Source organism: Sphaerodactylus townsendi, linkage group LG09, assembly GCF_021028975.2.
Source record: "Sphaerodactylus townsendi isolate TG3544 linkage group LG09, MPM_Stown_v2.3, whole genome shotgun sequence".
NCBI lineage: Eukaryota > Metazoa > Chordata > Lepidosauria > Squamata > Sphaerodactylidae > Sphaerodactylus > Sphaerodactylus townsendi.
Genome location: NC_059433.1, coordinates 55029597 through 55052251, shown reverse-complemented (window position 1 = coordinate 55052251; position 22655 = coordinate 55029597). Strand labels below are relative to the sequence as shown.

General features: G+C 44.7%; 2 protein-coding genes across 2 annotated transcripts in view; both read right to left on the bottom strand.

Moving 5' to 3' along the window:
• The window catches only part of XKR4 (XK related 4), a 127026-nt gene extending 116671 nt beyond the window's left edge, over window positions 1-10355 (bottom strand). Inside the window, exon 1 of the mRNA XM_048508457.1 lies at window positions 9276-10355. Within this exon, the coding sequence (XP_048364414.1) occupies window positions 9276-10108 (833 nt within the window). The 5' untranslated portion in view covers window positions 10109-10355. The remainder of the gene's footprint in view (window positions 1-9275) is intronic.
• An 11627-nt stretch (window positions 10356-21982) lies between these two features.
• RP1 (RP1 axonemal microtubule associated) overlaps window positions 21983-22655 on the bottom strand; it is a 217928-nt gene continuing 217255 nt past the window's right edge. The window contains exon 59 of the mRNA XM_048508545.1: window positions 21983-22224. Coding sequence (XP_048364502.1) covers window positions 22170-22224 — 55 coding nt within the window. The 3' untranslated portion in view covers window positions 21983-22169. The remainder of the gene's footprint in view (window positions 22225-22655) is intronic.

The window sequence follows — 22655 nt, the reverse complement described above, 5'->3', positions numbered from 1 at the left end:
CGTCCATATTCACACTAGACTTTCCTCAGAGAACTAGGCAACTATGGCCTGTTAGCAATTGGAACCAATGAAAGGTGATAGCTTAGAACAGTGATGGCGAACCTAAGGCACGCGTGCTGGAGGTGGCACGCGGAGGCCTCTTGCTTAGCACGCAAGTGCCGAATCTCCCCCTCCCCCCTGCCTTGGCTCCTTGGTCAGTCCATCAGAGGCGCCAGAAAGGACCTCTGAGAAAGGGCAGTGGAGAACCCCACTGCCTTCTGGGGCATTCCCTTCCCGCACTGCCTTATGGGGCGTTCAGCAAAGAAGTGCTGGGGCTGTCTCCCGGGCCAGGCCAGGGCTTTCCTGCTCTCCATCTCTCTTACACAGTGGGGCTAAGTGCGACTCCTTCCTTCCTCCACCCAGACGCCTCAACTCCGAGCGCCTTTCCCGCTCACCTCTGCACCGCTCACCGCTCTCCCTCCCAGCCTCCCGCGCTCCAGCTTGCAGCGATGAGGAAGGGAAGGAGGCGCTCTTCTGCCAGCCTTTCCCTGCCTCGCTCCTTGAAGGCCTTCCCAGAGCTGTGGGGCAAGAGAGCGATGTCTCTCCTGGAAAAACAGCTGGCAGAGGCGGAGGAAGCAGTGGAGGCTGCGGCTCCTGCTGCAGCAGCCGAGTGACCAAGCAGGCCTCTGTCACTCAACCGCTGCAGCAGGAGCCGCTGCCGCCGCTTCCTCCACCTCTGCCGGCTGTTTTTCCAGGAGAGACACCGCCCGCTTGCCCCACAGCTCTGGGAAGGCCTGCACGGAGCGAGGCAGGGAAAGGCTGGCAGAGAAGCGCCTCCTTCCCTTCCTCATCGCTGCAAGCTGGAGTGCGGGAAGCTGGGAGGGAGAGTGGCGAGCGGTGCAGAGGTGAGTGGGAAAGGCGCTCAGAGTTGAGGCATCCGGGCGTAGGAAGGGAGGAGTCTTGCTTGGCCCCACTGTGTTTGTTTTTCCACGGGGCCCCCAGGTGCAAGCGAGACGGAGAGCAGAAAAGCCCTGGCCTGGCCCAGGAGACAGCTCCCGCCCCTGCTGTGCAGTGATGCCAACCGTTTTGCTGGGAACTTTTGGAGCCCCGCGTTTGCCCGACAGGAGGAAGGTGTGCTTGAGCAACATGGAGGAAAGCCACTCCAAGGGCTGCGCTGGCTTGTGCTCTTGGCTTTCTGGGGTAAGCAGGAAGATCACAAGGCGGCTGAGTGGAGAGCCAGAGTGGGCTGCCCACCGCGTCATGGGCCTCAGTACTGCTAGCCCGCACCCTGCTGAGATATAGAAATGACCTGGTGCAAACAAAAAAATTTTAAGTCATGGTAGGATGGCCGCCCATTGCGGGAACATCCAGGTTTTGCCCAGGGCTCAAGTTTTCCTCGTTACCCCCATGCAGAGCAGGCACACAGGCAAGAGGCGCTGGCGGCGAGCGGGTGCGGGCGCATGGGGGGGGGAGACCTGGACCGGTCCCCTGCCTGAAGTGGAAAGCGGGCGGCAGAGGGCGAGTGGCCTGCTGCAGCCAGGAGAGGTGGCGTGTGCATTGGAGCTGGGTGGCCGGGAGGAAACCTCGGTATTCAGATTAAAATGCCGTATTGGTACTTGGCGACACATATGTGGGTTTTGAGTTGCAGTTTGAGCACTCAGTCTCGAAAAGGTTCGCCCTCACTGGTTTAGAATCTCCACCTGGCCATACACATGGATGTTCCATTGTCCCCTATTCATAGTTACAGTCCAAAATTACACCATAATTCACACTGTGCTTCCTGTGCTTCCCAGGACCTTCATTAAAGTAACTGCTTCTTCTGCAAAGACACGTTTATAGGTCACACTGTCATTTCCTGTAAGCCATCAATCTGACAGTATACACAATATGAAAAAAAAACACAATTCTGTACCTCAATATACATATATTCAAAATGTTCACAGCTGTACATTTATTCATAGACATTCTTGGAAGGGGATGGTGAATAATCGATAAAATCTCTGCTCATATGCTAATGAAAAATGAAGCGCAGCTGAACTGACCAGCCCCACTATGTTGATCAGTGAGACTTAAGCAGAGAAATAATTTCCTTGATATCCTTCAATTTGTATTAGTGCATTCCATAGCACTTTTCAGTCCTCAGACGTTTGTAAAAAATGAAATACAGAACTAAAGGATACAAACCTAATTATTATTAATAAATCATGTATCATCCAGACCAAACCTCAAGCTTTCTAGTAAAAGTTCACTTTAATAGCTTTTTCACTGCATCACTCCATGCATGCAATATTTAAACCCCCACTAGTTTATAATTAGCATGCTTTAATTAAAAATAATGCATAACTGTTTTCAACAACAGCACTTAAATTTATACAGGAAATCTGAACATAGTTCATTTACCAAATATAAATGAGTCCCAGCAATCTAACAGTTTGACAAATGTAACAACCTTTTTACAAAAAAAAGATTATGGAAGGTCAAATACATTAAAATATCAGTCAGATAAGACTCTAGCGAGAAAACAAGTTGGGCTTTGACCTCAGTGGCTAGTGATTTGGTTTACTGGAATAGCCTTCTTCCACTATTGGACAACCAAAGAGAGAAGGGAAAAGACTGTCCTTACCAATAACTGTTGACACACAGCACTGCAGACCAGGATATCTCAGTTAACACTGTAATTTCAGTTGTACTGGCCTGTCAGTAACCATGTGTCTGGACCAGGGGTCTGCAACCTGCGGCTCCAGAGCCGCATGCGGCTCTTTCGTCCTTGTACTGCGGCTCCATCTGGGAAGGAGGGAAAAGGACACCGGAGGGAGGGAGGGAGGGAGGGAGGGAGGAGGGGGCGGGGAAGGAGGTGTGCTCACCATGTCCCAAGTGCAACTTGCCATCGTGGGCGTCGCCGTCACTGTCTATCTCACCTGCTTGGGAACACTTGTGGGGAACAAGATGTTGGAAGGGGAGGTGGAGGGCGGATCAGCAACAAGTGGACGTTAAAACTGTAGGGAGCACTGTAATGTGGGATGGGGCCTGGGGCAAGAGAAGAGTTCCCTTCACTCCCTCCCCCCCCTCCCTGTTGGAGAGCAAACTGAGTACCTCCTCCCCCCTTCGGGACCATGGCCCTTGAAAGAGGTACCAGCGCAGGTGGGAGGAGTGAAGTGAGGGAGAAGGGGCAGACAGACAGTAACGAAGAGGATGTGTTTATACAAAACGTAAAGGTAAAAAAAACAATATACACAGTGTTATCTTCATTTTAAATGTCAAAAAGTATTTGTGGCTCCAAGTGTTTTCTTTTCCATGAAAAACGGGTCCAAATGGCTCTTTGGGTGTTAAAGGTTGCCGACCCCTGGTCTGGACAGTGCTGGGTAAGATGCCCCCTACAACCACTTGAGATTACCGTACTTTTACAAATGTCTTCCTCGCAGAATACAAACCCCTCCTGTTTGCCCATTCCATTTGATGCAAGAAATGCACATAAGGTCTGGGAAACACTGCAGTGAGATTTACATGAGGGGGCACGCAGGCAAGAATTGCCACTGCCATAAAAGCCACCCTTCACCCAACAGGGTTGTCTTTTGGCTTGTTTTACTTCTCCATACCCATGTCGAAGTGATCCCTCCATTTCAAAAGCCATCACAAAGCACCTCCACTCACAGTTTGCACTACGATCACTGTATGCACCTTTAAGAGCAAATCGTGTTTAGAAATTGCGCAATCTGGATTGTTTGCCACAATCCATCATGGCTGAAGGGAATTTTTTTAATTCTATTCGTTTCTTTAATTCAGAACACAATGAGTAAACTAAATAAATCCTACGAACAGTCCAAAACTTTCAGTCTAAAGAATGAATTACATCAGTGATAGCGAACCTTTTAGAGACTGAGTGGCAGGGGCAGAGCGAGGGGAATCTGCACCTGGGGCATGCGTGCGCCCTGTGCCCCTTCCATGCCACACCCTGCCCTGGAATGCCCCCGGGATGTCCCGAAACACCCACGGCCCGCCACCAAAACACCCTAGCCACACCCCCACAGGGGTGCATGCCAGTATGTTGCGCACCCCTCGCCCCCTTGGTGCTATGCTACTGCCGAGAGCCCAAACTGGGGCGGCAGCTCGCGTACCCACAAGGAGGGCTTTGAGTGCCACTTCTGGCACCCGTGCCTTAGGTTCGCCACCACTGAATTATATCCTTTTCATGACAGCACTAGACAGCCTTATCTTTTCAAGGTGGCAAATCGTTTGCATTTCTTCGTACTTTTGTTATTTGTAAAAGGTCTGGTTGGAACAACTGTCTTTGAACTGCTACTCTTAGCACATCTAAGCCAGAGCTAGGTGCTCTTTGAAGTACACTAGTAGGTTGCCACATCCTGCCCTAGAGATGAATTCCTATAATGAAAATGGCACGGGTTGATAGTTTGTTTGCTTAATGTAGTCACTGTACAGAACTGTGCCTTTTAGGGGGTTTTAGCACAGAAATTAGGGGCTCCAGAAACTCCTAGAAGACTGGTTTCTCAACTGAGGCCAAACAATGTTGGAACTGTGGGTTGGGTTAAGAGTTGTTGGAAACAGCGGGCAAGAAATGACAACTGAAGAAACAAAAGACAACAGCATCCTTTCCTCCTCCAGTGGCCACAACACACACAGACCCATTAGGCATGGAATGCTTACTTCAGGGTTCTTTGATGTACATTGGGGTTGTAGTGGGGTCTCCTCATGTTTTCACGGAACGAGGCACTCACTGCTTGCTGAGCAGCTTGAACTCTTTGCTTTTCCCAGTTCTCTTAACTCCACCCATTAACTCATTCTTAAAGGCGCAGAACTCACCACACCTGGTAGTCTCAAGATTGCTGGCTTTGTTAAAACCCTTTAAATTACTATTATATTCATACTTCTGTTATTGCAGTTATATCAATATTTAGGCCCTTTCCAAAGATAATCCCCTCACCCAAATGAAAGAGGAAAAACAATTCCCTGGGCCACATGCTGCTGAAGAATGGGACTATGTCCTAGAACTGGTATTATCTATCCCCCTATACATACACACACACACACCCCTCCTGCTGATGCTATTGCAGGAGGAAAGAGAGGCCTGTTCAGTATTCCTGTATTAGTTGTATCATTATTTCATTATTTCAATATATTTAATATGGTACAAATGCTTCAAGTTGAAATAAAGTTTTTAAAAGCCCTCCTAATTATCAGGGAGAGCAGAAGTAAAGCAGGGAAGGCAAAGTGGAGCAAAAAAGCCCAAAGCAAAGAATAACACAGGGCCATTTATTTCATCTTCCCTGCCAAGCAAGGGAAAAGGTCACACTTTGCCCATTCTCACCAAAAGCAGAGATTATGGGATCTGCCATACAGTGAGTGTGAGAGGGGTGGAAAGGGGTCCATAAGAGAAGCTGTGCCCCCAAAAGAATCTCCCTTCAGCTCAGGGCAGAGCACCAGTATATAATTAGCCACAAAGTACACAGAAAACAAGAAATACCCCAAAAAGAGACCTAGAGAAAATGTGGTGTCTCTATGCAGTTGCATCAAGATGATGGAATGAAAGAGAAAAGGTAAAGGAGTATAGGCAGGAGAAAGTACTGCTTCCCTAAAACATCTTCAAACGGGACTTCTGGAGCCACCAACATTATTCTTGTCTCACCCCCACCCCCTGGAAATCCCTTTCAGAACAAGCCCAAACACTGTAGTGATTTCACTACTTTCCTTTAAAGAAAATCAGCTTAATAATGCAATGATAATGTGGGGTTTTTTTTAATAAAATAAAATTTGGTCAGAAAAAATAGAAAAACCATTTTGATGAAGGGAGGACAGAACAGAGTAAGTAAGGGGACTGATAGGCAGGATCTGCATGGCACGCTTGGGAAAGGGGCAGAACTAAATATTTACGGATTTAAGATTCCTCACTTAAATCCAGTAAGTGGAAATCAGCCACAAAATACAATGCAGGGAAAAAGCACATTGGGAAATGCAGGGAATTGCCCCACAATCCTTGAAGCAGCAGCAAAAGCTGGGGGGCGGGGGGCAGACACAAGCAAAGAATGAAGATTTAAAGGAACAGACCTGTGGGGGTCACCAAGTGTAGAAACAGTCAAAATACTAACCAGAGCTTACCCTGCTTAACTTCTGAAATCTGAGATTGGGCTAGTCTGGGCCATCACACTCAGGGTACAGTTCAAAAACACTCTTCCCCTAGTGTTACTGATGTCCAAGTTTTTCAGTCCTCCGAAGCAACAAAACCATACTATAAAAACTACTTCAATTGGCCTTTCAGCACTACAGGCTTGTAAGCTCACAAAAAAATTGAGTACTGCTATGTCCAAAGCCAGAACTGATGTATGGCAATTTGCTGAAAAACTTCAAAGGACTTGGTAAGAAAAACATAGTCTAATATATAGTCTAACATACAGTTTACTTTGTGTAACTCACACACACTATATATATATAATCTCTCACAGTCTAATTTAAAATCTCAGTGTTCAAAACAGAAATAACTGTATGCAAACCGTTATAGTTATCTTTAACCAGTTTGTTCTTGCATCTAATAATAAATTATAACAACTAGTGATGGATTGCTATTGTCAGGGATGAATAGGGTATAAATATAATAAAATAAAATAGTATTCCTATGATTAATTGAAAAATATTCCCAAGCATTGTACGTATTCAGAGAGAACACTCCCAAAACATATGAATGTACACACACACACACACGTGCTCACATCCTACCTCCCCCACTTTCTCCCTTTCAGCCAGACTGGAGTCTATCCTTCTTAGAAATTGCTATTCATAAGCTTCTCCCAGACAGCCATAAAACAGAGACTGAGAAAAGTACAATTGCCATCAGCATCATGAATATGAACTTCATTGCCTACTTTATGAGCCATAGCCACACATTTTCATTAATTTCCCACCTTAAAATCATTTTGTTGCTAACTTTTATCAATTATATGTCTGTTGTTATTATTAATACCAATTTACAGTGATTTTAGAATACAAGTATCAGAATCCCAATATTGACAAAATAGACTCTCAATTTCATCATGTATGTATTATGAGAAATACTTTGTTTTTCAAAAGGAAAGTTAATAGCTATAGACGCTGGAGGCCAGGGAGGGATTGTAGGAAATGCATTTCAATTCCAGAATTCGCTAAAATCTCAGAACCTTGAACAGATTTTTCCTCCCTCTCTCCACTTCTTCTTTTACTGAACATTCTTTTCTTTCCAGAAGATCATAATTCCCCAACAGACCAGGTTTTTAAACTTTTTCTCGTTAGATTAATTTACAAAATCAATTGCAGATATTCTTATGTTATCTAGAACTGGCCTGGTGTTGCTTCCAATCCACACAGAGGTCAGACAGTTTACTATCAAATACAGAAATTGGCAAAAGGATGCATCTGTTACAAAATAACAGTCGAAATTCAAACAAAATCAAGTCTGCACTGTTCCTTAAAGACTGCACGGAGTTTACAAGCAAAGTAGTTCTCTTCACTTCTTATAAAACAGAAATGCCCATCCACTCAATACTGGGCAGCAAAGCTAACAAAGTTCCTGAGAAATCCTTATCTAATAAACTCCTACATGGAAAAATAAACCTGGGTTCAAACATCCATTTAGTCATAGCTCTCATTGTAAGCCACTGATACTCTCTTGTATTAATTTAACTCACAGGAGTTTGTTATCAGGCTAAAATGAGCAAGGGAACAATGTGTATGCTCTCCAATGCCTATTGGCAGAAAGATCAAAACAACATAAATGAGAGATGGTTCCATTGTTCCTATCAACTAAAAGGTATACCTGTACTCAACTCACACCAAGTTCACACAGGTCCCTTAAGACCATGATGCAACGTTTTAAAATCAATTATCTGGATTACAGTCATGCTCTGTTGCAGGCAGACCACACTGGGGCGTGGCAGGATTGCTAATTGATTTTTTTAATTATAAAAATGGCAGGGGCACAATAATACAGATAAAACTAAATTACATTTTAGAATGAGAAAGTTCTATATCATATTCAACAAATTGGAGAAATATTCTTTTCATTCCAATATATCTTCCTGAACACTTCCAAACATTATACCATAGACTCCAAGAAAGTCATCAACAGTAGTGACCATGAACTTAAGGGTATTCACAAAGACTTTAAACTAAATATGACAATCAGTAGTCAAGTGTTCACTGAAGGAATTTAGAGTAAATTTCTAAAAAATACCTGCTTTGAGAATCAAATAAACCGACAGACAAGTAAGGAGAACCCACAGTCCAGTGAATTTTACAGTCATTAACAAGCAGTTTTCATTGCTAGACAGAATTTGAACCTTGGCCCTATATTAAGATCCTCAGGTTTTACCCCTTTTACCCCTTAAGATTCATTCAGTGCAACTTCAAATTATTACAGTGGTGTTAGAATTTTACCCTTATCCAAAGTATATGTTCAGAAGCTCAACTTGTGTAAACTAGCCATAAAGACAATTGTACACAAGATATATCAAAGTATTATAATATATGTAATTACAAATCAATGGTGTATGAGTATTTCATCACAAATTTAAACTTAATATTTTTGTCTCAGTATACTGCTCTTCAAATTAATGTCAGTATAAGTTTAAATCTGCTAATTTTGGAAAGAAAACCAAAAGGAGTTGGATAATCAACAAAAGTCTCCACTTCTGTCCAGGCTTGTGGGTCTTTTTGATATTTTAACACTTTTTCTTCTCTAGCATAATAGTTTGTATTTTTCTATAAGGACACACAAAACAGCACCTCAGGAGGGGACACATCTGTGCCTTAACAAAAATGAAAATATAAATTTTAGAATGCAAATATAAAGGTTTCAGAGTGAAGATGCATGTTTGATTTTCTTCCAAAAGGGAACTTCGACTTAGTTATCTCTTTCCTCTGAAACAATCAGAGAATAATTCCAAGCGACATTTCCATTTAAGACACTGGGGTGACTCCATAACCAAGAAGCACATTTCCACAATGTGAAAATACACCGGTCTCGCAGGGGGCGTGGATGCCATCTCTCCATTGTGCCTCTATTCAGCCACTCGAAGTGGAAGCAACGGCAGTAGTGCGATCGATTTGGCCGCACTTACAATGCCACACAAGGAATACGCTGCCTTGACAGGGGAGAAGCTAGTTCAAGCGTGTGCGTTTACACAACCAAAGGCCAGGCTGAAACCACACGGAAACGCCGACCGCCAGGGAGCAAGCCCACCAGACAGCACCCACCCACGCCCCCCATCCCCGTTACTCCAGGCGGTCTGAAGGAAGCAGCGTCTGCCTCTTACCTCCAGATTTGCCCGAGCTGCAGGATGTGGATGAGGGACTGCAGGAGCCAGATGCAAAAGGCGCAGGAGGCGGACCGGCTCTTGGGGGCCCGAACGCCGCCGGCGCCGATGCCGCTCGTGGTGGTGGTGGTGGCGTTGGTGCTGCTGCTGTTGGTGCTGTTGGTGGCATTGCCCTTGCTGGCGTTGGACGCCTGCCTCTGCGGCGTGCCCGGCCGAGCCCCGGTGGCGGCGGCGGCATCCATGTCCCCCGCGGCCGAGCCGCTGCTCACCAGCAGCTTGCTCTCGGCGTGGCCGCCACCAGCCGAGGAGGCGGGCACGGCCACGGCGCTGTCCTCGGCCGTGAAGTCGTGGACGAACCAGCGAAAGCTGAAGACCTGCACCGACAGCGAGCCGAGCAGCACGAAGAAGAGCGTTAGCCCGAACCACCAGCGCTGGCCCCGCAGGTAGTAGTCGACCGCCAGCCAGAGGTCCGTGCCCACGTCCGCGAAGTACACGGCCACGGCGGCCAGGATCCACAGCCCGTCCCACAGCGAGTAGCGCCGCTGCTCTCGGCTCAGCCGCAAGCACAGCGACGACGAGCCCCCGCCCGAGCCCCGCGAGCCCCCCGCCGCCCGCCCGCCGCCGCCGCAACAGCACCGGCTCGAGCCGCAGCAGCCGCCGCCGGGCGCCTCGTCGTCCTCCGCGCCGCCGGGCCCCGCCGCCGCCCCCGCCGAGGGCAAGCCCGAGGCCAGCGCCTGCACCGAGCCCGAGTGTTCCGAGTTCTGCAGCGGCGTGAACGCCACCTCGCTGCCCTTCTTCATCTTCAGCCGCCCCCCGTCCGACTTCGCGGCCATGATGCGGCTGCAAGCAGGAGGACCAGGAGGAGGCGGCGGCGGCGGCGGCGGGGAGAGGGACCCGCTCCGGGAGCACCCTTGAGCCCGCCCCCTCCCTCGCCCACCGCCGCCGCGGACTCTCGGCTCGGCTTCTCCGGGCGCCGATGGGGCCGGGCCACCGCTGACGGAGCGCCGCCTGCCTGCAGGGAGAGCCGCTCAGCCGCCCAGCCCCAGGCGGGAGCAGGCGAGGGAGCGCTTCCCCCTGAACCGGTGCATCCCTCTCTCGGCCTGGCCCGCCCCGCCGCCGCCGCCGCCGCCGCCGCCACCCAGCTGACTGACGCCGGGAAAGAGGATGACCTCATCCCTCTCCCCCCTCCCTTTACACACACACACCCAGCACCGCCGTGGCGCCCAGAAGGGAGGGCGGGAGGAGGGAGGGCGACGGCACAGGGAAGGGGGGTCTTGTGCAGAGGGGGATGCAACAGAACAGGGGGGCGGGGAGGATTGCGGGGAAAGAGGGCAGGAAGCTTCGCCAAGCGAGTCTCCACCGGGAAAGGGAGGTGGGCTGCAGAACCTGGTCAAGGATTACCTTTGCAGGGCGTCTGGGAGGAAGACTCCCCAGCCTACCTTGTGCGGGAGGCTGAGCAAGGGGGAGATATATTATTATTGATTTATTTTGGCGGGAAGAGACCACTGGGTGTGCGTGTGTGTGTGTCGGCGGCGGCAGGAGGGCGGGGACGCTTGTGAGATACCCGCTTTGCCTTATTGTACCGGCCAGGCTTCGGCTCTCGGAGCCGGCCTCCCGCAGCTTTGGACCCTCCTCTCTCTGCGCCGTGAACTCAGCCTAAGGGCTGCCGTGGCGGAGCCTCCGGAGGAGTCTAGACCTTAAGCTGGGTGGGCGTGGGGAGAAGCCGTGGCAGCGCGTGGCCCCTGGTGGAAGCAAAGAGAAGTGGCGTCGGCCCTCCTAGGCGTGCGCGTGCCGCGGAGCTTTTGTTCCGCCGGATTCCTGGGCCAAAGAGGGAGCAGGTGGCTGGGCCGGGGAGGGGAGGGGGGTGGCGGCTCGCCGAAGTACGGGAAATATCGCCGATTTCCCGCCTTCTGGTGGAGGGGAGAGAGAGCGGAGGAAAGAGGCGCGGGCGGCTGCCTTATTAGCTTTGCTTTGTCACCTCCGGCCACGGAGAGGGGAAGGGAAGGGAGCCTTCCTGGCAGCAGGTGTTGCAAGGGGGGGGGGGGGAAGCGGGAGGCGGCTCGCGTGAATTATCGATGCCAGAAGGGACCTGCTTCAGAAACTGGGAGGCATGATGTAGGTGTGCCACGAGAGAGGCGGCGGCGGGTGCCGAAAAGCCTTGCTGCCTGAGCACGAGCTCGGCATTGGTAGGGATGCGGGAGATAAGTGACCGGGGCGAAGCGCTCGCGCTGCGATCCAGAGGCTGCGGGAGCGGCAGGGGGAAGTATCCGGCTCTGCAGTTGCTTGAGGCGCCTTGGTATAACAGGCGTCCTTATCTTCTGTGTCTCACGAGCCAAGTGAGCAATGCCTGCCTGAAACCATTTGCTAGGGATTAGGGCAAGACGCTTGACAAGAGAGGCTGGTGAGGAGTTGCTCCTGGTCAGGCACCGGACTGGCAGGAGAACAGGCAGGTGAAGCGTAAATGAGCCAACCTTGCACATTGCTAGGAACAGACCTTTTGCTTTAGATGCCTTCAACTGAGCAAAAGATCAGTATCCTTCTCCGTTGACTCTGACTCAAAGCTTGCTTCTTGCACATGGTCCTGGAGCCTATTTTGGGCATTATAGACTCAGTTTAGAAGGTTTAAAAGAACCTGCTTCTGAGCTTGTGGATAGTGCATATCTTTATTAAATGACCACAGACTATTGCCACACCTATGCTTTTCCGTGGCAGGATGTATTCCTCTCCTAGAGAACTGAACCTGTTCTTTCCTTCCGCTTTTTTTTCAACAACATTTAATTGTGTTTTTTTAAATATCTACAGACTCAGACTCTGTTATTTGCCAGAGTAATATAAGTGAATATAGACAAAGCCCTGCAAAGAGGAACTCAATCTAGAATAAGGGGTGAGTTTGACAGTAGTGTTGGGAATAAGAGAAAAAGTATAGCTTGTAAATGATGAAATTTAGCAAATGTAATTTCATGAATTCAGGCTTAGGGGCGAAGACCAAGTGGTTAAGACACAAGCCTCACAAATAATCAGGGTGTTAAATAAAAATGTGAAAGAAAAGCTGCTTTTCTGTGGGAGAGTTCCAGGCCTTTCATTACCTGAGCTGGCATCAGCAGAGATGGGCAGATGCTGAATCCTGAGAGCTTCCTAGAGGTCTACTCATAATCATGCAGTTAATTCCCTTGGTGTGAAATAATTGTGTTTCTTTTGTTCAACTAAGTCCAGTGATACCATAAAGACTGAAGTGCAATTTGTCATTACAGGCTTCAACAAAAATCCCCAGTTGCAGAAAAGAGCAAAGATTCAGATTAATAACTTGAATGTTTTGGTCAAGTTTTATCAGTTAATATTACAAAGTGACTTTGCCTGTGAACCTCTTCTTCACTCCATGAAGAATTACAAGATTCTGTACAACTCCATCTATCTCTTTAGTAGATGTTTAGAGTTACTGCCCTGCTAAAGAGTTTGGTTGGTAAGACTTATACAAAACGTTCTTGTGTATAAACAGAATTGCACGTACCCAGGGACATACCTGCCAGAGGGGCATGGGGTAACCCATGTCCTCGGGCACCTCTTATCTGGTCATGAGGGGGATGCAAAATGGTCCCCCACGGACCGAAGCCTCCCACAGGCCTGCCGGACGCCCCTCAGTCTGGTCCCACAAGAGGCCAAAGGTCAGGCAGCAGGGCTGGCATCGATGGAGGTGGAACGGGGGTGGTGGCAGCAGCCAGCGGGTCATGGCAAGCCCTGGGCCCACTGGCTGCTCCCCCCCCCCATCTCAACCTGTATGGGCACCAGCCCTGCTATCTCCAAAGACGAGGCAGCAGGGCCACCACCAATGGAGATTGAGCGAGGGGGCTTCTGTCTTAACCACTTAGTCTTCACCCCTAAGCCTGAATTCTTTAAATTAATTTAGTTTTAGACATCTTTGCCTGACGTGGCCCTTTGCTCTTCAGAATGGCCAAAGATGTTAAGGGTAGAGGCACAGACACAACTGAAAGGAAACAAGTCCTCTTACCCATTTTCAGATCTATTGGCTCAAACTGATTCCTTTCAAAGTGCTGCTTTCAGCTGCTAAGGTCCCCCCTGTCTCACTTTAGGTGTGAGTAAATCACAAACACAGCACACTGAGGGTGTATAACCTTCATCAGAGCCCATGAGGCACTCAAATGAACATCATTCTGTGCCAGTTTTGTGCCACATTTCTAACACTTTTTGAACAGTGCAGTCTTCTTTCCCTCCAATTTCCACACAGACAGTCACATGACAAATAGAGCAGAAACAAACATCCTTTTTCCAGTAGTGGCAGAAAGAGAACTGAGGGAGGAGTGGTTTCTCCCACTTAATTGCATGACTGTTTGGGTGGGGAAAGCCTCCAACTTCAGAGTGAGAAGAATGAGAGGAAGAGTGCTCCATCTTGCAGATTGTTCCAGAAGCTTGCAAGTCAGATCTTGGCAATTGGCCTGAGCATGCACACAGTGGGACTGCATAGAAGCCACAATGATGAGCTTTCAGTTATGATTGATTTATCATCATAGGTAGAAGAGCTGGTCCAGGGGAGTTTAAGGATTTTTTCCCCTCTCTTCTAGTACTTTATTTTCACAGGTGCATTCCAATGTTTTTGTTGCAAGCTTTTTTGCTTAGCCCTGTTTTAGCAGTTCTCTTTGCCTCATCTGCTTTCCCAATTATCTTTATTTGGAAAGCATCTGTTACATTCCTATACTTATTTCTTCTTTTGTTTCTTTTAACCAATTCATGCCAAACAGCTCCATTTTGATCTAATTTTCTAACAGGTTTTTAGGGTCCTCTCCGGTGGTGGGATTCAGCAAGTTCATATCACTTCGGCAGAACCGGATATTAAAAAGGTGCTTTTAAATAACCAGTTGTTAAATTACTTGAATCCCACCCCGGTCCTCTCCCTTTTTAAAGTGTTTGTTTCTTCAGTGTCCTCAGATTTCTCCCATTCTTCTTCAGTGTCCTCAGATTTCTCTCAAGCAGTATGTTTCTGCTTGAATTTATTCTGGATTTCATGTCTGCTGTTTCTTTTATTTTTAATTTTGTAAAATCAGTCAATTTCTTCATGACTGAGGGACTGAGATAGACCTCATTTTTAAGAATAGTATTTCACTTATAATAGCAATTACATCTCAGACTGACTTTGTATGTGAAAGGAAGGTATTTTTTTCATATTTATTTATTTAAAACATTTTGATGATGCCATTCCGCTCTAAGGTGGTCAACATTAAAACATTTCAGCAGTAAAACAAGACATTAACAGTTCAATCCTATGCAGTTACTCAAGTCTAAGTCCATTAAAATAAGTGGGATTAGACTGGAGTAACTGTTTTCAGAATTGTGCTGTAAGACAATTTTTAAAATAGAGTATGTAAAAATAATTAAACAATTTGGCAAAATATTATAAGCATACAACACACGTAACACAACTAGGGAGGAGGGCCAATAGCAGTTATTTGGGGTACACCAAACTAAAAAAGTCTTCACCCGCTGGCAGAAAATAGCAGTAGAAGGATATAGAAGAATCTCTCTGAGGCTCATTCCGCACATGCAGAATAATGCACTTTCAAACTGCTTTCAGTGCTCTTTGAAGCTGTGCAGAATAGCAAAAGCCACTTGCAAACAGTTGTGAAAGTGGTTTGAAAACGCATCATTTTGCGTGTGCGAAAGGGGCCTGAGAGAGTTCCTAAACCACAACCAAGAAAGCCCTTTCCCAGGTAGCCATCTGTGTAGCCCCAGCCAGCAGCGGCACAAAAAATGGGTCTCCAAATATGAGCTTAATGGATGGGTAGGTTCATATAGAAGAAGATAGTCCTTCAGGGATGCTGGCTGTAAGTCATCTATGGTTTTAAAAGTCAATACCAGCATCTCAAATTGACCACAGTAGTAAATTGGGAGGCAGTGTAAATAAACAAGACTGGAGTGAAATGGTCCCTATGGCCCAATCCTGTCAACACTGTAGCTGCAGCATTCTGCACCAGCTGTAGTATCTGGGCAGTGTTTAAGGACAGCCCCATATGAAGTGCAGTAATCTAAATTACCAGGGCCTGCATCACAGTGGCAAGATCTTTCCCACCAAGGAGGCTGGGAAATGAACCCAAACTGGTGAAAGGCACTCTTTGCTACCAGTGTCTCCTGTTTATCCAACAGGACACTTGGGTCCAGGAACACTCCCAAGCTCAATCCCTAGATCAACCCTTCCTTCAACTAGAAGCCCCTCTGTTTTGTCACGAGTAAGTTAAATGTGAACATTTCCATAGATATTAGTCAGTGAGATGTGGAAATAATGAAAATATTTTTTATTAATGAAGAGCAAGCACATTAATGCTGCTCTTTTCCTTTAAAAACCACTTACTAGTGAAAAACAGTGCAATAGAACAAAATTATAAGACTGACTTGGAGCTAAGTGGAAGTTTACAAAGGAAAAACAGGCTAAGTACCAAATGCTTCTGGGGAATATTTTTTTGAATTTCTGAGTTATTTTTCCAGTTAAGCACAGCAGCAGTGTACATGTTTTGCTTGCAAAAGGCACTAGGGTTTGGGAGCATCTCTGCCTCTCACAGGCAAAATAGATAATACTGAACTAGATGACCTTAGTCTGATGTTACGTATGAGGCAGTGTCATGCAGTAAGCAAAATGGCACAAACTGACCTCACATGAAAAGGTTTTTGGGTTCTTTTGCTTGTTTTTAGCATAGCAGCTCTAGTTTATGTTTATGATTCTTCCGTCTGGGGTGGGTTCTCCATTCATCAGCTCAGCAACCTTTGATATATTGGATCAGGTCATTTTACTGAAGTGCTTGGGAGAAGAAGTTGGGATGTGTCAGAAAATACCTTAGGCACAAGAGGCTTGATATCATTAAAATATAAAAATGAAGTTTTCATTAACAGGAACAATGAAAAATGGTTTTAGGCAAAGTAATAAAGATGATAAAACAAGAAGTTGGTAAGTTGAAATGTTTATAATCTACTAGTTGTGTCTGTGTCTTTCTTCACAGTAGTTACAAGATGGCTCAGGTCACTAGCTTAGTGCCTTCAAGATGTTATATTCAGTTTGTCATTTATACATATTTACACACCAGTATAGGTGACACAGTACTCAGTTTCTCTTTCTATTAGTTTGAACGACCTTCAGCTTATCCTCAGGTAAGTATTCCAGAAAAGTTCCTTCAAAGACTTTTAAAGGCAATCTCTCCATTAGAGGTGTCCTGCCCACATGTTGCTTAAGAGAGAAGGAATTCCATCTATCCCTCAGAAAGCCAATTTCCTCTCTGTATATATCTCTATATTAAGTTCTTTACCACTCTCGTAAGCTTCATTGCTTAGTATCCGAGTGTAGGTTTTCCTCAGAGAAAACACCAAACAATCCATCTGTTTAATTAGTGTCATTGTTTTGTTAATACCAGGGACTCAGTACAGATTCCTGTTTAATCTGAACCTTCAGTTCCTCAAACAGAGTATAACCAATATAGAACAGAGCCCCTTCGGCACACACTGGTTCATTCTGGCACTTTGATCAGACCTCCTTCAAATCTCTTCACACAGCCTTTAGAACTCTGCTTGTTGCAGACATCCAATCAAAAGCAGTCCTAACATAACACCCTGTGGACTGCAGTCCACCTGCAATAAATAAGGCTAAGTGTAGGAATTCGTCAGACTCCTTTTCTAGTCTCCCAAGGTTTCTACTTAGTTCTTTGGCAATTCTGCACTTCATATAACACTTTAAGTTTAACATAGACAACCTCTCTTTCTCTCTCTCCCCTCTCTCAATTTAACACAGACTCTTTTTTAGCTTCGATCACAGACTGTCTCCCAGGTTTTATACACTATGACTCTCACAGTTCAGCACAGACTGTCAACAGTCGCTCTCCAATGTCAACCAGTCTCCTCGCTCTCTCATCCCATTGTCATCCTCATTCCTTCTACAAGTTACCTCTCATTTTAAAGAAACACACACAACATTTTAAATCGTTACACTGCCAATGACCTGCATTACAGTATAAAGAGAAGATTTGGCCCTCCTGTGACAACTTCTGTACTGTTGGGTTTCATTTCTGAATTGATCTTGTAATTACAAAGAATCCTGTAAAGTCACCCGAAATGTGTACATATTATTTCCCAACAACCCATCTATGGTTCAGTTTAATTTTTTTGTGGTATAAGAGCTAAGCAAATATTTACCAAAGGATAACAACACAACACTGCTATGTGTTGGCAACAGAGATAATCTGCCTGAAGTGAAATAGTGCTATATTAGTATTATTGTGGGCATGCACTGCTTCTGTGGAGTATCTCTTTTCCAATAAGACTGCATAAAATGCTGACTGACTTCTGTTTCACCTTATCAGCAACTCAAACATGCTATCCACTTTAAATTAAGTGGAAGCTGTAGCTAAGTACCATTTCAGCACAACATTGTCTAAGTTATTTATGGCTAGAAATAAATATTATTTTTTTAAAAAAACTGTCTCTATAGAAACTGGCTGAAGGCTAGACCTAAGAGCTTTCTAAGAGGAAATTTGCTGCTCTCCTTTCTCAGGCTTGATGAAATCAAAATAAATCCCACATGATTTATTTAATCATGATTGATTAGTTGGAATATTGGCAAGGAAATGCCTTTTCATTTCTCTCATTGATTAATAGTTAACTCCAGTACTAAACACAATTATTGTGATGTCTTGCAGATGTCAAAGGAGTTTATTTTCAAGCATATTGTTTCAGATTAAAAACAGCATTACACATGTGCCTAATAGGAATCCTCCAAATCCTTTATTAAACATCAATGGTTTGTGTTAATTTTCATGCATTTGTTCAGAAAGAGTTCTCATAAAAATTGTGAAATTGTAGTTATGGACAACAATGCCTGCAAAACTTCAAAATAATATAAGTTTTTAACGCATAAGGAAACCTCTATAGCTTTCTAAAATGATTCCTGTATTTTTGGTGATACCAAAATATGACTTTTTGCCTACTCTGTAATGCTGTCTGCCTTCTTGGGGTGCCAGATCTCTGCCTCTGTCTGCTGTGCAAATGAAAATTTTATTTGCATGTAAAGTTGATACCTTTCCCACTATCTGCCTGAGATCTGGCAGACAGGATATCTTGGGAGAAGAGAACAATCCCTGAAATTTGTCATTCTCACAGAATGAAAAACAAACTGGTTCCACGCTAACTGTATGTGTTTTCCATTTAAACTAATCCCCCCCCCCTCCTGAGTGAATGCAATAAGAAATGAAACAAATATAATTTTTTTGTAAATAAAAATGCAATTCTTTGGGCTTGAATAGATAGGTATACTTTCATTGGAAGTGAAACTTGCTGTTCTATCTATAACCTACTGGCTGGATAAGGAATCTTTAATACTGTTGTATACAAAGATCAGCTCTTGGAAGAAAATCCACAGAGAAGGATATAATGCGAATTTGACAATATTGTAGGGATAAGGGGTTCAATGCAGCAAACTTGCACACACAGAGTTCCTAAGATATAGATAGATTGGAAAATAGATTTGGAATAGAAGCGGGTATGAGATATTTATGGGTAATAAAACCTGATCACGACAAGAAAAAGATCCAAGGTTCAGAGCCAAACATCCAGCATTTGGTTCCGGGGGCAATGTGTGACACAATAACAAAGTCAGAAAGGTGTCAGTTTCATGGAGTGATTGGCCTTTTGGAGGGTAGGATATTTATAGGGTGAAGAACTATCTCTGGGGGTGCCAGGGCAACCTTTGGGGCAGGATAGGACAACCTCTGGGAGGTGTTCCGATGAACTGTTTGAGAAATCAGAAATTAAGATAATCAGGGGAGGCAATGACATTAGGAGTCTTCTTGTGACTGAAAATGAGTATCCATTCAATAGGACTACTGTATTGTGTTAAGGGCATATTCTTTATTGGCTGTGGAGCTGAAAATGTGCTGATATGGCAAACAAGGTGAGAGCATGAGAACAGAACAACAATTCCTAAAAGTTTCTTGTGGTTACACCTGGCTATTGCCAGAGAATGGGCTCTCCATCTCTACACCTCCAGCATTACCCTTTAGGCTGATACGCAGGCAGGGATACCTGTGAATAAGCACTATGCCAGGGTGGTATGGTAACAATATAGTGGTTAAGAGCAGGTGGACTCTAATCTGGAGAACTGGGTTTGATGCCCCACTCTTCCACAAGAGCAGCAGACTAATCTGGTGAACTGGATTTGTTTCCCCACTCCTACACATGAAACCTGCTGAGTGATCTTGGGTTAGTCACAGTTCTTCAGAGCTCTCTCAGCCACACCTACCTCACAAGGTGTCAGTTGTGGAGAGAGGAAGGGAAGGAGTTTGTAAGTTGCCTTGAGACTCCTTACAGAAGGTACAATATAAATCCAAACTCCTTTTCCTCCTCTTCCTCCTCCTCCTGCGGATCAGTTAAAACAGCCATTAACTGCTGTATAAAATGACCTCTAGGTTAAACAAAAACAATTGAGAAAATAAATATGGAGTATAAGTGAAAAAGGACAGATTCAAAGCTAATAGGTTCTCAATGAAAATCCAATGTGAGGCTGCAAAAATACCAAGACCGGCCTTTAATGCACCTAGCTCAGCATTGTCTACTCTGACAGGAAGCAGCTCTCCAGAGTGTCAGGTAGAGATAGGTCATCACTGAGCTAACTATAGGTAGAGATGCTGGGAACTGAATCCAAGACCTTCTGCATGCAAAGCATGTGCTCTGCTAATGAACCTTACTTATCTCTATTTAAAAAATCCCTTCCTTCCTTACTTCCATTGCACTGCTTGGAAATAAACCTGGTTCTTTATTTTAAGCAGTACAAGTTGAACAAAGTAGGCAAGGAGGCTGTTAAAAGAAGGTACTGAATCTTAGTTGAGGCATACAAATTAAGAAGGCTTTATTTACACTTGATAAACTAGAAATGGCATCAGAATGAGTTAATATTACAAACTATTAATGAAAAACTCACTAAATGAAACAAATCACATAATAGATCACAGCAAAGTGATTCTGTGTAATGAATACAGATACCAACTGAACTCATTTATGTACTCTGGGGATACCATTTCAAATTCATCTCAGTATGTGCCATAGCAGAGCAAGCATGGAGAGAACCTTTAGGGGAGCTAAATTAAAGCTCCTTTCCTTCAATCAGTCAAAGGAAATGATGCAGTAGGTCTTACAACTAATGACCTGTGAGGCAGACCAAAAAACAAAACAAAAAACTAATTTGCAAGAAGCCAACCAGTAAGTCTTGACTTTCAAATGGTTTATTTACGGCCACAGGCATAATTGTCTCTCCTTTAAGATACTTCTATAACCAGAGTCAATGAATTCAGTGTTTAACAGTGTGGTCATAAGCAAAGTTCTAAGTTCATTAATTTCAGTAGACTTAGAAGGGTATAACTTTGTTTAGGATTGCAGCCTGAGATACATAAACATAATAATTATATGATTTCACTTTTAATTTAAAATATTTCCATGACATTTTCTTTTAAATTCCAGAGGAAGATTACAACAGTTAAAGTACAAAATAATAACTGTCTTGTAGAACAATTGGTAAGTTATATCCCTACATGCGAAAAGGATCTTGGAGTCTTAGTAGACCACAAACTGAACATGGGTAAGCAGTCCGATGTGGTGGCCAAGAAAGCATATGCAATTCTGGGCTGTATCAATAGGAGTATAATGTCTAGATTGAGGGATATAATTGTACCTTTCTATTCTGCATTGGTTAGACCTCACTTGGAATATTGTGTGCAGTTCTGGGCACCACAATTCAGGAAGGATATTGACGAGCTGGAATGGGTCCAGAGGAGGGCTACCAAAATGGTAAAAGATCTAGAATCCATGCCCTACGAGGAGGCACTTAGGGAGCTCGGTATGTTTAGTTTGGTGAAAAGAAGGTTAACAGGTGACATGATAGCCATGTTTAGGTATATGAAGGAATGTCATGTTGGTGAGGGAGCAAGCTTGTTTTCTGCTGCTCCAGAGACTAGGACCAGGAGTAATGGGTTCAAGGTGAAGGAAAAGAGATTCCACCTAAACAACAGGAAAAACTTCCTGACAGTAAGGGCTGTTCGACAGTGGAATGCACTACCTCAGAGTGTGGTGGAGTCTCCTTCTTTGGAGGTTTTTAAACAGAGGCTGGATGGCCATCTGTCAGGAGTGCTTTGATTGTGTGTTCCTGCATTGCAGGGAATTGGACTTGATGGCCCTTCAGGTCTCTTCCAACTTTATAATTCTATGATTCTAAGTTGTCTAGTGATTTGGAGTAAGATGTCATCAATACAGTGGCAATACATAATTCAATTTCTCCTTTTTAGCAATGTCAGACCAAATGTAACTGTCATGAGTGGATGTCTAAAAGCAATAATGAAATGGACAGGACCAATAAACTGTAGATCAGTTTAGCTAGACAGATGTACTGTTGTCTGACAGTGTAGCTAAGGTATCTCTATAGCTATATCTATAGCAACAGAATGCAAGTGGCATGTGGTCACAGGTAGGTCTTCAAAGCGTCAAGAACATAAATTCCCAATGCAACAGCTTCATGACTGCCCAGTATTACAAAGGTGCCTGTATTAGTTCCCAAGAGAGAAATCTACTTTGAAAAAAAATCACAGTCACAAATTCATTTTTCTTTGTTTTTCTAAAAAGAAAAGTTTCTTCTAATCCATACTGTTATGAAAAGACAAACTTACAAAGCCATATTGCAACACTCATGTTTTATTTTGTATTCGTAAAAAGGTATTCAAGATTCTTACATGTTCACTCGAGTTTTTAAATGTGATACATTGTTTTGATATTTGTTCACGAGATAATTGCAGTTCTCTCACAAGTAGGAAATACAAGCAAACCACTTGAGGGGAAAACTTAGTCAGGATTCCCAGAAAAATATTACACATAAAGCTGCACAACTGTGTGTCCATCACCTTCATCTTCAGCCAGCCACCTTGTGAAAAAAAACATTTTTTAAAAATAAATAAAATAGCAAGTATAAAATACCTAAACCACCATGAATAAATGCCTACTAGATCTATTGATACTGGAAAGGCAGAGAACTGATTATGACTTGATCCAAACAACTGTAAATTGGAATCTCCAGGAATTACTGGTCACTTTTTAAAAGAGTACAGCTGGCAACAGGAGAGTATAAGTATGAAGACAAACAGCATTGCACTTACCTGTAACTATTATTTGTCAAGTGGTCTTCTGTGCAGGCAGACCTGGGACTGCACACACGTGGACCTGCTGTGGAGAGATCTGGAAAGATTCTGTGAAGCTCTGTAACTGAGGTGGATTCCTCATGGGCCAAAAACAGTGGTGTGAAAATGGTGTGAAAACGGTGTAAAATGGTTTAAAATGGTTTAAAAGAGTTTACAC